Here is a 14,748-nt window from a genome sequence, read left to right on the forward strand (position 1 = left end):
GTGAATAACTCAACTTGTCACGTGCACTGCACACCTATATATTTTGCTTCTATAATGTTTTTTCATGTAATATTATGGTATTTGGGAAATATCAGAAAATGTTTGCTATTTAATGTTTGACAGTGAATAAAAGAATATATTTTTCTTTTTATTTTTATTTTTGTAAGAAAAAAAAGATATTAGAGATTTTCGTACTGGCAAGCATAAACATTAAGCACTATACCCCAAGAAAAATATTTCACAGGAATGTTTTTTGGAAAGAATAACATAAAATCCTTTTTGCTTTATATAATTCTAAAAATATCAGATTTTTTATTTTGGTACAGGCAAGCAAGGTATAAAGTAAAGTTCTTTAGAAAAATATTTTCCTAAAGAATGTTTATGGTATGGGGACGAAAAAAATGAAATAATTCCTTTTATATGACAAAACGTTTAGAGTAAAAGCACTGGATTTTGTACAACCAAACAAGGAAACTATAGATTCACTCACATGTCACATTCGTTTAACAATGATTTATTACAAAACATTGCAAACATTACAATTCAGTATCAAATTTAACCGTAGTTTAGTTTGTAAAACTATATGAATATGGTGGTTTCATGCGTTTCACCGGCGAAGTAAGACTCGTGACTATCATTATTCATTCATAATTTGTTTCATTAGTGATATCTAAATATATATTTAGTTGTCGGCAGATTTTCATAAGGATGGATATATTAAACTGAACTTTGTTGTTCTCTTGTTAGTAGAGTATAATATTGGGCTGTTGGTAGCGACTACCGAGCCAATATTAATTGGAATATTCCCGTTGGGTAGTGCATCTCATGCTCAGACCGACGTAACATATCATATAAACTAAAACATATTTTTTTTTATAGAATAATAATAACCATTTTATATATAATATACATTTTAACTTTCTATGTGATGTGTAATGTGTATACTATGGACTTTTTCTTGGAGATGAGAAGAGAACACGATTAAGATCTCCGTTGATCATATTTGATTTGGAGAAATATAAAAGAATAATAATAATGTAAGATATTCTTGAATGGTTAGACACTGAAACACTACAAACTTGTCAAAGTAATTATTGTCAGCTTAAAAATTAGCAAGGTTTGGTTTCTAATTGGCCTATGTATGGAGAGAGAACCAAATGTTTGGTTAACAAAGGAAAAAAAGGAAATCTAAACTTTATTATATTATGAAAATATGTAAATGATTGATTAAAAGAGTGGTGTGAGTGGCGTCATAAGAGTTTACCTATTCAATAGGATTTGGTGTGTAATTGTGGGGGATGAGAAAGGGACTCTTGTAGAGTAGAAGCAAAGATTAGGTGGTGGGGACTTAACTATTCATGTGGTTTTATTGGTACCGACGCTCAAGTTGTTCTTTCTTGCCTCTTCTTTATTTATCAGTAGTAGTGTATAATAAGTTTTTAATTGTGTCATTTGTGTCCGATAACGAATTTAACACGGGTTCTTTGCTGATTTTGTTTGTACTCACATGTCCACATGTGATGATCTTTTACTTAACTGCTCTCTTCTTATCTTATTTCTTTATCTGTTTTCTCACAGAGAGTGAATGATGTTCGAAGCTTCTTGCTTGGTGTCAATAACAAATGTTGGAGTGTGTGTGGGAAACAAGAGTTGGCAAACTGAAGCAATGGCTTTTGCACTTGCAATTGAAAAATTAAAAAGAAAACAAAACCAGGAATATTTTGGTAGCAAGTTAAAAAAAAGATTTGTGTTGCCCTCCTTGCCTTTGAAATTTATTGAACAATCATCTTCTCATGCCGAGCTAGATTTATGGAAGTGTTACTTTCAGAGCTTTTCGGTCTGCTCCAAACGACTGCAAATTGCAATGGAGAAAGATACGTAAATCTCTTGACTCATCTTAGTACCAGAACAATAATATCACCAGGTTTACATAATAAAGGATTAAAGAGTGGGAGATTTAGTACCTCAACTCCGCAGTCTTTCACATACATGTTTGTGAATAGCTCAGATGAGTCTGGTACCGGGCTCTCCTGAAACAATTAAACAGGAAGGAATTAGTAAAAGCCTTGTTATAGATAACAAAGACAGAGCTAGAGAAACAAGTGAGGTCCACTACCTTGGCTTGAGCTACGGCATCATCTACTTCTTTCCTTATCTCTTTCTCCATATCCTTTAAAGTCAAATATAATATTGTCATTTCCATAAGCAAATGATGATTGTATTTGTATGTATCAATTTTCAAGCATCTGTGTAGAGATTAGAGAACAATGTACCTTTAGCTCTTTTTCTGTAGCTATGTCATGAGATAAGAGCAACTTTCGCACCCTTTCAATTGGATCACGCACCTAAAGGTAAGACCAATGAAGTATTTACAGATTAAAAAGTTTCAAACTGAAGATGGTAGGAGCAGTAGTCTTACAAATGAACAAAGAACTAACCTCTCTCACACCGGAGATTTCATCACGAGTACGGTAGGTGCTTCCTGGGTCAGACATAGAGTGACCGTGGTATCTGTAGGTGTCCATCTCAAGGATCTGCGAAATAATGACAATGGTATGTTGGTCATATCACTAGGTAGAGAATGGTTTATAATAATCCAATACATGTCAACGCTATGTGGTTAAATTCACAAGATCCAAAATGCTTGTCCCATATGTGCTGGTGACAAAAATTGCAATAAAGGCAAATTGGTTGGAAGCTAAAGTCAACAATGTATCCACTTCATAACATAGGTATACACCAAAAACTCCGAAAGGATATTATTGACATCTAGTACTTTAGATTAGAAATACTAGGAGATTGTCAATCACGCCCAATCACGCTCTCACGAAATCAGCAAATACGTTTCTCAAAAAAAGGGACTTATAAAGTCTTGATTTCTCCAAACAATTTACTCAAATAAACATCATTCAATCCGAAATCCAAGCTAAGAACACGCAGTTGAGGTTATTAGCAAATCATTCTCCCCACTCAAAGTAGCATCGCACATGGCATCAGTAAATGATTCTATAAATTCTTAATATACATAAAATGCTCAAAGAGTCTTACTGATTAGGTTCGATTTCAAAGAAACAATAGAACCAGCTAATAATGCAAACAAAGAAAAGAAGACTACAAAAAGCTGTAATACTTGTTGACAGATAAAAGTAATGTGTAAACTCACAATGGGTCCATTCTTGAGCGCATGCTCCTTAGCAAACTTACACGCCTGTTTCACAGCTAGTGCATCCATACCATCCACCTATAACACAAAGCAGAGGAGATCACTAGTTACGGAAACACTCTCCCCAATCATTAAAACAAAGGATACAATTCTCCTGGTTAAAGTAAATAAAAAACTGAAACAACATCCATCAAACAACAATGATAGAAACTTTAAAGACTGCCATTAGTATTTCTCATAAAGAACCTTTGACCATTCTCATTCAATTTGTGTCTTAACCCGTATCCTCACTACCTAACTGTTCCATATTCGACCACTGATCTGCAAACCACAAGAAGGAACCTATATAAACTAAAAGGGCGTTATAGCTCTATACCAAGGAATGAAGGAGACAATCAACTATAATCAAAGCAAAAACAATGTAAAGCTCAAGATCATGACAATAGACAATTCACTCTCACCTTCAAGCCAGGAACATAATCTCCACGCTTGAAATAAGCCGGAGACTTAGCTGACCTCCACGTAGCCGTTCCCATTCCATCTAAACATCAAACCATCAAAATCAACACAAAATCACTCAAAAAAATTCCATCAAACAAACACAACTAACCAAAAACAAAACTCACAATGGTTATTCTCGCAAACAAGAATCGCAGGCAAATCCCACAAAGCAGCAATATTCAAAGCCTCAAACAACTGTCCTTGATTCGCAGCACCATCACCATACAGAACAAAAGTCACAGCCTCATCCTTATTATACTTCTGAGCAAAAGCCAAACCACATCCCAACGGAATCTGAGCACCAACAATCCCATGCCCACCGTAAAAGGAAGCATCTTTCTTATAGAAATGCATAGATCCTCCTTTACCATTAGAACAACCAGTCTTTCTCCCCATAAGCTCTGAGAAAGCATCAACAAGCTTCCCACCACGACCTATGAAAGTACAATGATCTCTATACGATGTGATAATCGCATCTTTTTTGGTAATCGCCGCTTCCATCCCCACGGCTAAAGCCTCTTGACCATCGTACAAATGGCAGAACCCACGGATCAGCTTGGCTTTGTAGAGACAATCTGCTGCGATCTCCATCCTCCTCATCCGAGCCATGTCGCGGAAGAAAGCTAGGATCTCTTCCGATGAAGACTCGACGGAGCGTGACGGCGACTCACATAGATGGGAAGTGAAAGGGACGGCGGTTTCGATTGTGATCGGTGATGTGTCTGTGGAAACATGGCGGCGAATGGGAGAGTGTAAGGCGGTGATCGCCGGCTTCAGGAAAGTGTTGGATCGTGAAGAGAGTCGTGATAGCGCCATCGCAGGAGCTTTCTCTCTGATTTGCTTTAGGAAAAATCGAATCTTTGTTGAAGTTTTAGGGAATGTTATAAGAGTGCGAAGGGTCGTCTATAGAAAGGTCAAACCTTTTATGGTCATTTTGACTCATTTCTCAAATAAAACATACAAAACATAAAATAAAAATTGAGACTTTTATTAAATGTTACAAGTTTACAACAACATCATCATACAACAAAACTTTACAACAACAGTGAGTGAAAGAGACAAGCTTTACACATGTAGCAACTAGCAAAGATTTTTTCATCCATTTTTTTTTGGTGTTTGTTACTTTTTTGTCTATCAGACAACAAAGAGCCAAATTCTCTGTTGTAATTTTGGCTCTATCTGGTGAAATCAACAAATGGAGAATTGCCACTTTTTTTTTTTCCTTTCCTGGATTTGTTTTGTCTTTGTTAGGTTGGAGAATGAACATTGTTGAGTTCCTTCCAGATTGTTACAGGCTGGTCACAAGTCTTTGGTATCTTTGTAACCTCTTTTGCCTAATCAAACAACAATTGGAAATGGAATCCTGATTCTGGTTCAAAGTTTTTCTTCTCTTTTTAACTCGAACCAATAAATCTTCTGTTTCCAATACATATGAGACCTGCAGGAGATTTCGGATTCGAGCTCAAGTGGTGGTCTATCATGAAAACTAGAAAACAAAGGGAAGGAAGATAAAAGTGGTACCTTTGAAGAACTGCAAGCTATCTTACACTCCAACCCATTTTTAATCTTAACTCCATCTGTGCTGTATAGCTGTTCATCTTCACCACCAATTTTGCGCTTGTTCCTGCAGAAGACAAAAAAACGGGATTGCATCTGATGAGTGTGTGACCCACTAGGTTTAAGACATCAAGGGATAGTCATTTGTTACCTATTTAAATAGATTCTGTGATTTTCTCTTGCATTCCATTGTATGGAGAGGAAGTCATTGTGGAGATAAGCTGCAAAGGTCGGGTCAATGGATACAGATGTCACATCGGGCTTATCAAGACCGTTGCACATAAGCTGAATAGAGAGTTTGGCTGGGGTTGCTAATTTCTGCATATACATGAAGTTTTGGAGTCCAAATGCTTGATTAGCAGTGCATTGGCAGAGAGTATAAGTAGTTTATGTAAGATGGAGCAAAAGCTTACACATTCAATACGGTAAATGTTCTCATCGGGGAGGAGGACACGGGCGTTGTCGTAATAAACAGCATCAAAAATCGTTTCAGGCTTTCTAGATTTCTCATATGCATAAAGCTGAAGAAGTTTGTTGTCCATCTCATCAGCTGCTACTCCTTGGAGCTGAAGAATGACCACACTTAGGTTAGTAAAAAGCAAGTAAAGATAGAGAGGCGAATACATGGAGAAATTACCAAAGACACAAAACTCACATGCTTGATGAATTTATGGATCAGTTTGTCCAGTGTAAAGAGAACGTAAGACTGAGTCCCTATTATGGCTCGGCAGTCATCTTCAAACTTTGCATTTTCAGATGTACCATCAAGTAAATTGTAGAGAGCAGTCATGAATCTGTTCCGCATAAAACAAATTTATAAGCCGGAACACCAATGAATGTCAAATACCAAAAACAATCTCTGCCACGAAAGCAAATTTCACCTGGCATAGGAATCGGTAGGATTTTTGGTATTTGAGGTCTTCCACTTTCCGTCCGGGGATGATGAGTTCACTTTTGCTGATAGTATTCTCTCATACAACATCTGTTATGAGTAATTGCCTAACGTTAGCTAGTGAAAACTATTAGTACTATAGGTGAAAATGTTTCTTTTCAAACTGTGTGATTGTTTCTTGGTTCTTACCCTGTGAAGCCTGAAAAGCACGTAAAACGAATCATTCCCATAGAAGACTTGGGAGTTCTTCAGAGACTCTTTGTCGTGCAAAGCTAACGTTGAAGGAACATACTTTGCTAAGGGCTTTACATGCAGAAGGAATCGTGCTGAAAAGGGTAAGGCAGATCCTTCTTCTTCAGCATCTTGTGCATCAGCCATACCTTCAGCCTCGCCTTCACTTTCTCCCTTGTTATTGGGATCCATATCATCCTCCGGATCTTCACCACCACCAGACTCCGTTCCAGAAACATCACCGTTCTCATATGCATTTCTGCTGTCCTCTGATGATCTTGCAGCGTTTTCGTCACCTTCAGCATCATTCTCAGCCCCTGTCTCCAGACAACTTGGTTCATCTTCTCTAATTCTCTCTCGGCTTAAGCTATTACCAGCGTTATCATTCGCTTTGCTAGTGGCCTCCAAACCACTTTTTGCATAAACTGCAAAATTATCTTCCTCAAAGTCTCCATTAGGAGATAGTTCACCTTCTTCTCTTTCAACTTTGGATTTCCCCGCTAACTCTTGATTACTTGTTATTTCTACTGAGATCCCATTTGTCAATACTTTCTTGTTACCGACCTGTGAGACATATAGTATATCAGTACTACCTCTTGGTAAAGACAGGACGAATAGTGTTATATTAAAATTTAACACCTGTTTCATATCAAGTACCTAAGCACAAAAACGTAAACAATGGAGGACATTGTTCCAGAACAACAAAAAACCATTCACAAAATTATAAACAGAATCATCTACTTAAACAGTTTCACATCAAGATCTATAAGATGATGAAGCCAAAAATGCTTTAATACAACTATACCTCTACTTTTGGCCCATTTCCATCATTCATCTTCAACTCCAACTCTATTCCACGGGTCATACCACTAGGCTTCAGATTGTTATTGCAATGCCCTGACAGAGTAAGAGGAAACTATTCATCAATTGGACAAAGAAAATGAAAATTTTCAAGAGAACTTGTAAGCAAGATTTCAAGGTGTTACCAGCCATGTGTACTATATTGTTTCCTCCATTACTTTGGTCTAATAATCCATCTACACAGAGAGCAGTTGAATCTTGTACACATTCAATAGAAACGGCTTTGCTTTCAGGCCTTTCATCAGGTGTAGCTACATTCTTCTCCATTTTATCATACTGAGCAGTCTCACATAAGCCATCTGAGGTCCTACCAGCTGTGCTGTCCCTATCTGGATTACTGCTTTGCCCCAACTGATTACGTTCATTAATTTTTCGAGATGCCTTCGAGCGTTTAGAGTCAGCAATACTATTGCACTTCTGAGGACTTCCCTCACTCTCTCCAGCACTTGCACAACCACTTTTTACATTCTGGTTTGTGGACTTGACAACGTCTTCTCGGTCTTCAGCACCTTGAGGGCGAGAAGGAACACCAAATATTTGTTCCACGAAATTTGTCCAAATCTTCATTACCTTTTCTAACTGTTCGGTAGAGCACATTTCTGCACATGAATACTTGATCAGCTGGTAAAGATCTTCATGAAGATCAGAATCTGGATAATCAAACTCCATATTTGGGGAAATGGATAGTCTATTTCCGGCTGCAAGTGCAAGAAGTGAATCATCTTCTCGCTTCTTTTCAGTAGTCTCTTTTATCTCTGCCAACAATGCTGCAGAAAATATAGTACACAATGTCACTTCACAGCCTGATATGATAGAATAATGTGCGCAGAGTAATAGGTTATGGACAAACCTTTCATGCTCAGATTCTTTGAATCCTGCTGTTTGAAGTAGAAACTTCGATGATCAAGCGACTTGTAATAGTTCTTCGCATATATGTCAGCCCAGACTTTATCAAAATCAGAGCGACACCTTACCCATTCTTCTTGCTTCTGTTTCAAACGTGTTAGGATAACAGGTAAAGCTAGAGACACGTTCTTCCTTAACACATCCATCACATCTAACCCGTGATCACCATATAACCGTTCTATACATCTTATGTTTAGAGCTACAAAGACAGTAACAAAGCAGTCCATCATAAATAAATAAAAAACACAGCTCAGCTACTAGTGTTTTAACAAAGCAAACGATGCTGCTTTCTGTTTTACACCAGCTTATATTACCTGTGAGATGATCCTCGACACGGATTGGGCTGTTGGTTTTCAGTTCGTTACTGTTAATCTTTGCCAATACTTCTTCCACATGCTTCGTAGTTGAATTCACCGATTCTAATAGCATGTCAAGTTCGAACCTAAAACAAAAGAGAGAAATATATTCACACAAATACCAAAAATAATGACTCAAAATTTGACCAACAAATTGGCTCATAATAACAGGACAGTAATCATAGTTTATGAAAAGTATGAAATACAGGGTTCCCTATCCGTTACTGTCCACCATTAGAAGTAAATGAACCAACCTGTCATCCTCACATTTGAAGAGGCTCTCTTCATACTGGTTCTTGCGCATGTGGCTAAATGAATAATCTTCACTTCCTGATGTGACGGAGACCCAGTGATCATTAAGAACCTGTTTACCAAGCTCCGTCTTCTGGCTTGCAATGGAAATTGGGTACTGCAGAGACCGAAATATATATACATTAGACTAATGAAACAAAAGATGATCCGAAGAAAAGCAGATCCACACATGACAAGCAGCAGCCACATACACTTTTTGGAAGTAATCGATAACTAGGAGTGCATTGTTCACAATTCGAGAGATCTAGTTCACTGATCGGCTTTGCCCATTTCTGACTTGCTGCTGCTTTTTCAAGCCTCTCCTTCTCATGATCTTTGTCCCTAAACCCTTCATCTCTCTTATGTTCTTGGTCTCTATCATTGTCCAGTGGCGGTTGAGGATATTTGCCTTCACTCCACAAGGATTCTGCAATATAGTTATGAATAGATTTGTTTTCTTTTCAGCACTAGAAATAGATATATCTGGAAAGAAGATCAGACATAATAGTGGAGTTGTGTAGTTCACTACTAGTAAATACTTAAAATATATATGGCTTGGTCACTCAGCATCAGATTCATGTAACCTTGCATAAGGTAAGTAGACTTACTCTTAGTTAGAATACCAGAAAGCAGTCCTTCTGCAAGAAGATTAAAAAGATTAAGTATCTGTCCTCTTATCTGAAATCAAAGAATGTGTAGGACGAGAAAATTTCGTAGTTACCATTCTTTTCACAATGCACCAAAAACTCTATAAAGGAATCCATGAGGTCAGGATATACTCCAATTAAATTTCCTACCTGATACAAGCACAAATGTTCATGAATTATTGCAAACAAATATCACACTCACACTGAAAATCTAAGGAATTGATATATGCATATACCAAAGATTGCAATTCTGGTCGGCTGATTATTTCTTTTGAGAAGAGATTAAGACAACGTAAGAACTCCTGGTACTCTGAGGCATTAAGCTTTTCCTTTACTCTATCGACAATAGCTATGTCTTGACCATAACCTGACATCACATAAGAAAATTTTAAGTAAACATGTAATAGCTAACAAGAAATTCATTAATTATCATCTTTCAAATAAGTTGTCATAAAACGAGAACTCACTTTTCATGGCACCTTTTTCATCATAAGTAGATGAACTAGGAACCGCTCCAGAAATTTTCTTTCCTTCCCTGACATGATTTGAAATTTCAGCAGAATCATCACCTCTAATATACACTTTTTGCTTGTTGTTGAGAAACTGCACTTTTTTGCTATCAGTTTGGAAATCTCTGGCATCTCTATGCTCATTTTCTTTGTTATAACCTCTCACGTATTCTTTATTTTCTTTCTTCATAGGTCTCTCTCGGTCCAGGTCAACATGTTCAGTACTATAGTCATGGTCAGGATGTGGAGTAATGATCCGGTCCTTCTACAACAAAGCCACAAACAAATGAATGTTCAATAAAAGATTTAGACATATTGAAACATTGTATTTCTCGGAAAATAGATGTCTGGAGAAGAACCTTATCAGGAAGAGAAATCCCTCTGTCACGAACTGAAGTTTTAACAGATTGAATAGTGGCTGTTGCTGAAGTATCAGGTAGAAAATGAGTAAACTCCACTAGTAAATCTGTATGATCTCGAAATAGGACCGCAACCTGAGATAGACATGTAAAACTAAGTAACAAATAGCAACAAAAAGATACACATAACAGTATCAATGAGCGTACCTCCTGGTAGACCTCAGTGATAGACTTGCTATCCTTTCTGTACAAGTTTAAAATGTCTAAAAATGATTTGTATACACGATCATCGCCCTGAAACCTTGCCTGCAAATGATTTAAGATTTCTAAGAGGGTAAGAAAAAGGAAAAAAGCAGTAACGTTCCATGGACAGTTTATCACTCTACATAAACATATCTACTACCTTAATCTTGTTCACGAAACTAATTGCTTCCTCAAACTCAACGCGTTTCTTCAGTGGAGGTTGTCCATCCTCGGGTTGAAGTGTGATCTCAAAACCCTTTGGTAAAAAGGTATTGAAACCCAAAATCAATTCTTGGTGCCCTTTAAAAAGTTCTTTAACCCTTGTTATGACACCAGCTGTATCAACTCTACAAAAGAAAAAAACACAAATTAGCAAACAGTTCTCAGATACCATGAACTAAACATAACAGAAAGAGAAAAGAAAGAAACGTATACCTTTGAGATTTAAAGTTCTTCATGACTTCGAGAAACTCGTCATATTTGTCACGTTGATCCTGAAATTTATCCTTGACAGCTTTAAGGTATGCAAGCGCATCATTAGTAGTAAGCTTCTGTGCACTTCCTCCTCCAACCATGGTTTAAAGTTGAAACAAAGCTTCATTACCATCAAACACAGATCAAATTAAAGTCAGTCAACATCTAAAAAAAAAAGACTTTAACAACGTTTCTCCAAAAAAAAAAAAAAAAAAAATAGGATTGAATCCTTGAACAAACCCTAAAACCCATGTGCTCACATAAGCTCATTATTATTTGGTCTTTCAAAGTCTTAACATAAAACTAAATCAGATGAAACATTTAGCATCAAACTGATGAGATTAAGAGACAAAAAAAAAAAAGCTAAAACACTTCTCCATGGGACAGAACAAAGAACAGTCTTTAAATTTGGGAGATTCACTTGAATTTGGTCTCTCTCTCTCTCTCTCTTCATCCACAAATCACATCCTAAATAACACGCGAAATCAAATCACGTATAACGAATCGAACTTGAATTCATCTGAAACAAGGCAGTAGCTGCAGATCTAGCAACTACATAAAAGAAAACAATTTTTCGAAGAAAAATACGAAAACGGACCAGAAGAAATCGATCTTAACTTAACCCTCAGAGATTATTTCACATTCACTTGACGATTATTAAAATTGTAATGCCCCCCAAAAAAAAAAAAATGAAAATAGAAAGGATAAAAAAAAAGCGAAAGATGAAGATCATCGTTTACCGAAGAAGAAGAAGCTTCCTCCTCCTTTATTACTAATCCCACGAAACAGCTGAGAAGACAAAAGCTATTCAACAATTTTCAGACACAGGACTCACTGAGCAAACGAGTTTTTATGTTTTTATTGAAGGAAAGAAAGATTTGAGATTTTTCTTAAAAGGTCTTCTTCTTCTTCATAAGTTCAATTAAAAATACATTTTCTTTCTCGTTCGCTTGTATTTTTATTGTTTGTTAAAAATAAAATAAAATAAAAATCCTTTTCTTTTTAATGTTTATTAAAGTTTGTATTTTCCTGTTTATTATAATACATCATTGTTATTTTTTTTTTTTTTGGTTATATGATTTTTGGAGAGTTATAACTTATCTTCTCCTTCTTGGAAATTTTTTAACCTCCTTAGTTATGTTATGTGCAAAAATAAATTATTAAATGATTTTTGTAACTTAAAAATGGTTAAAAGTATTAAATAGATTTTTTTCCTAAGTAATTTATACTTTATATAAAATTATTAAAACTATAAATGTTTAGGGATGGACAAAAAAAAAATGTAACCAAATTTTTTTATTTACATCGGATTTAAATTACATGATATGTTTGGCTAGCATTACTAATAGAAGATTGGTTAAACTCTAACTTGTGTAGAAAGCAGAAATCGTAAAATCGATCATATTGTTCACCTTTCAAAATTAAAATTGAATATTTTTCTAAATGCATAATGATCTTTCCGTAGACCCAAAAACTTTGTTTTTGCTGCTGGGTTGATAGGCGTAAAACAACCCCATAGTCAATTCATATGTAAGCATGGAAATAACTAAATGATGGTAAATTAGAATTTTGATACTGACTAAAATTATTTATAAGGAAAAGAAAGCTGCATATAAATCACTATATTAAAAAAAAAAAAACCATCTAGTATATTATCTCTAACTTATAAAAAAACTACTTATATGTGTAATCTCTCTATCACCACGAATTTGGGCTTGTAACAGAATCAGACGAGTCACTATCTGATTTAGCATCAGGCATAAAATGAGTAAACTCCGCAAGCAAATCCTTATGATCCCGAAATAAGATAGAAACCTGAGATAAAAATATAAAAACTAAGTAAAAAAATTAGCAATAAGAAACATACTTAAATTAGTATATCAATCAATGAGCCTATAGCTACCTCATAGTAGACCTCGGTCGAGGACTTTTCCTCCTTTCTGTAGCTTTTTACAATGTCTATAAGTGATCTGTATGGACGATCATCTTCTTGAAACCTCCTCTGCAAATGAAATGAAAATATTAATCCAAGGAGCGTAGGAAAGGGATCAAAATCAGTAAGAGAGTTTAGCACATCAGATATCTTACCTTAACCTTGCTAACAAATTTAATTGCGTCCATAAAATTAACGGATGGCTTTGGTGGATGTTGTCCATCCTCAGGTTCGAGTGTCATCTTTAAACCCTTTGGCATGAAGGTATTGAAACCCACTAGTAACTCTTGGTGTCCTTTGAAGAGTTCTTTTAACCTTCTTATGACACCTAAAAAATCCACTCTACAATGGAAAAAAAAAAAAACACACACAATTAGGCAATATCACTGATATTATATCAGTTCTTAGAAACCATTGGAGTATTAATTTATCCGGACCAAGGCCCAAACCAAAACATATTATAAAGTAGAACTATATATACCTCCGGCAACTATAATCCGTCAGGATCTCGAGAAATTCGTCATATTTTTCACATTGATACCGAAATGTATACTTCACGGTTTTAAGGTATGCAAGCGCGCTACATGAAGATGGCTTGCTTTCACCTCCAACCATGGCTTGAAGTTGAACCGAGCTTCATTGTCCAAAGAGAGAGAGGGGTAACCAAAAGAAAGGTGGAACATTATAATAAGCATCAAACTGAATCATTCAAAGTCGTCTTTTAACATCTCAAAAGAGGGTTTAACGTTTCTTTAAGGATTGGGTCCTTAAACAAACCCACCAAAGTCCTAACAGCAGAAACAATTTTACTCGAGGAAATTTTTGGCATTCAAACTGATGGGACTAAGAAATAATAAGCTTATACTTCTCATAAGTCATAAAAAGCGAATTCTCAAAAACTAATTCTCAAGGACCCACATGGAACCGAAACTACACGTGTGAAGCAATCAATTCAAACAGAGCAAACCAATCAAACAATGGATTAGTAGATATGTAATAATCTCATCCTCAAACCAAAAAAGAAAAAGAAAAGAATAGCTATGGGATTTAGATATTTTTCTATTGGGAAGAAATTAAACCAAATCAATATAAAATTTGAGGGGTTCAAGTTGATTTAAACTTCACCACTTGGATTTGATGATTCATCAGATATATATATATAATATTTATTCAACGAACTCAAAGCTCGAAATCATCCCACGAATACAAAACAAGCAACTACAAAAGCATTATTGAATCAGAGAATTTCATAAAAACTTGTAGTGGACGTATAGAGAGATCTAGAAGATCACAAGATTAATAACAATATATTCTATCTTTATTATTCTAGACATTGCAATCATTATAGTTTAGGAAACTCTTGTACTATATAATTATATGTAACCTAAAGATTATAATCATGAGAGTCAATATAATATTTCATAAATACTAATGTGTTCATCTCTCATCAATCTATAACAGGACGTAACGAAAACCACACAAAAAAGAAGATCACATGTGTATAGTTTTACCAAGTTTCGAAGACGAATGAAGAAGGCTTCTCACACAATCACGATCACGAAGCAGGAGAGACGATCTTCTAGATAATATCTCTCGATGTTCTAGTATATCCTTTTAAATAGGGTTTTGTTTTCTAAATTATGCGATTCCACAAATTAACGTAAGATTATTTTTTATTTATTTTTTTCTCGGGCGGATTTTAATTAATCAAGGTTTAAATATAACAAACTAACAAACTAAAAAGTATACTTTTAAGGTTTGATCTTTTCATATATTTGTCAACATCAAAATTTTCTTGATTAAATTACCGGTATTGTATTATCTA

General features: G+C 35.5%; 3 protein-coding genes across 3 annotated transcripts; all 3 read right to left on the reverse strand.

Moving 5' to 3' along the window:
- LOC104756797 (pyruvate dehydrogenase E1 component subunit alpha-2, mitochondrial) lies at window positions 1,553-4,574 on the reverse strand. Its single transcript, XM_010479441.2, has 8 exons — window positions 3,790-4,574; window positions 3,625-3,704; window positions 3,164-3,241; window positions 2,439-2,534; window positions 2,274-2,345; window positions 2,117-2,170; window positions 1,965-2,030; window positions 1,553-1,852 (listed from the first exon to the last, which is right to left on the reverse strand). Exons 1-8 carry the CDS (start codon window positions 4,478-4,480, stop codon window positions 1,808-1,810), a joined length of 1,182 nt encoding a protein of 393 aa, XP_010477743.1. The 5' UTR covers window positions 4,481-4,574; the 3' UTR covers window positions 1,553-1,807.
- LOC104756798 (paired amphipathic helix protein Sin3-like 3) lies at window positions 4,632-11,910 on the reverse strand. The gene is made up of 22 exons (XM_010479442.1): window positions 11,731-11,910; window positions 10,952-11,111; window positions 10,677-10,863; window positions 10,481-10,579; window positions 10,274-10,408; window positions 9,873-10,179; window positions 9,642-9,772; window positions 9,480-9,555; window positions 9,367-9,396; window positions 8,971-9,185; window positions 8,722-8,876; window positions 8,426-8,553; window positions 8,056-8,310; window positions 7,331-7,972; window positions 7,150-7,241; window positions 6,303-6,908; window positions 6,103-6,203; window positions 5,877-6,015; window positions 5,635-5,787; window positions 5,373-5,539; window positions 5,186-5,288; window positions 4,632-5,102 (listed from the first exon to the last, which is right to left on the reverse strand). The coding sequence occupies exons 2-22, from the start codon at window positions 11,089-11,091 to the stop codon at window positions 4,953-4,955; spliced, it is 4,011 nt and encodes a 1,336-aa protein (XP_010477744.1). The 5' UTR covers window positions 11,092-11,111; window positions 11,731-11,910; the 3' UTR covers window positions 4,632-4,952.
- LOC104759402 (paired amphipathic helix protein Sin3-like 4) lies at window positions 12,689-13,814 on the reverse strand. The gene is made up of 4 exons (XM_010482335.1): window positions 13,405-13,814; window positions 13,079-13,265; window positions 12,894-12,992; window positions 12,689-12,805 (listed from the first exon to the last, which is right to left on the reverse strand). Exons 1-4 carry the CDS (start codon window positions 13,536-13,538, stop codon window positions 12,689-12,691), a joined length of 537 nt encoding a protein of 178 aa, XP_010480637.1. The 5' UTR covers window positions 13,539-13,814.

Source organism: Camelina sativa, chromosome 17 (genome assembly GCF_000633955.1).
Source record: "Camelina sativa cultivar DH55 chromosome 17, Cs, whole genome shotgun sequence".
NCBI classification, from domain to species: Eukaryota; Viridiplantae; Streptophyta; class Magnoliopsida; order Brassicales; family Brassicaceae; genus Camelina; species Camelina sativa.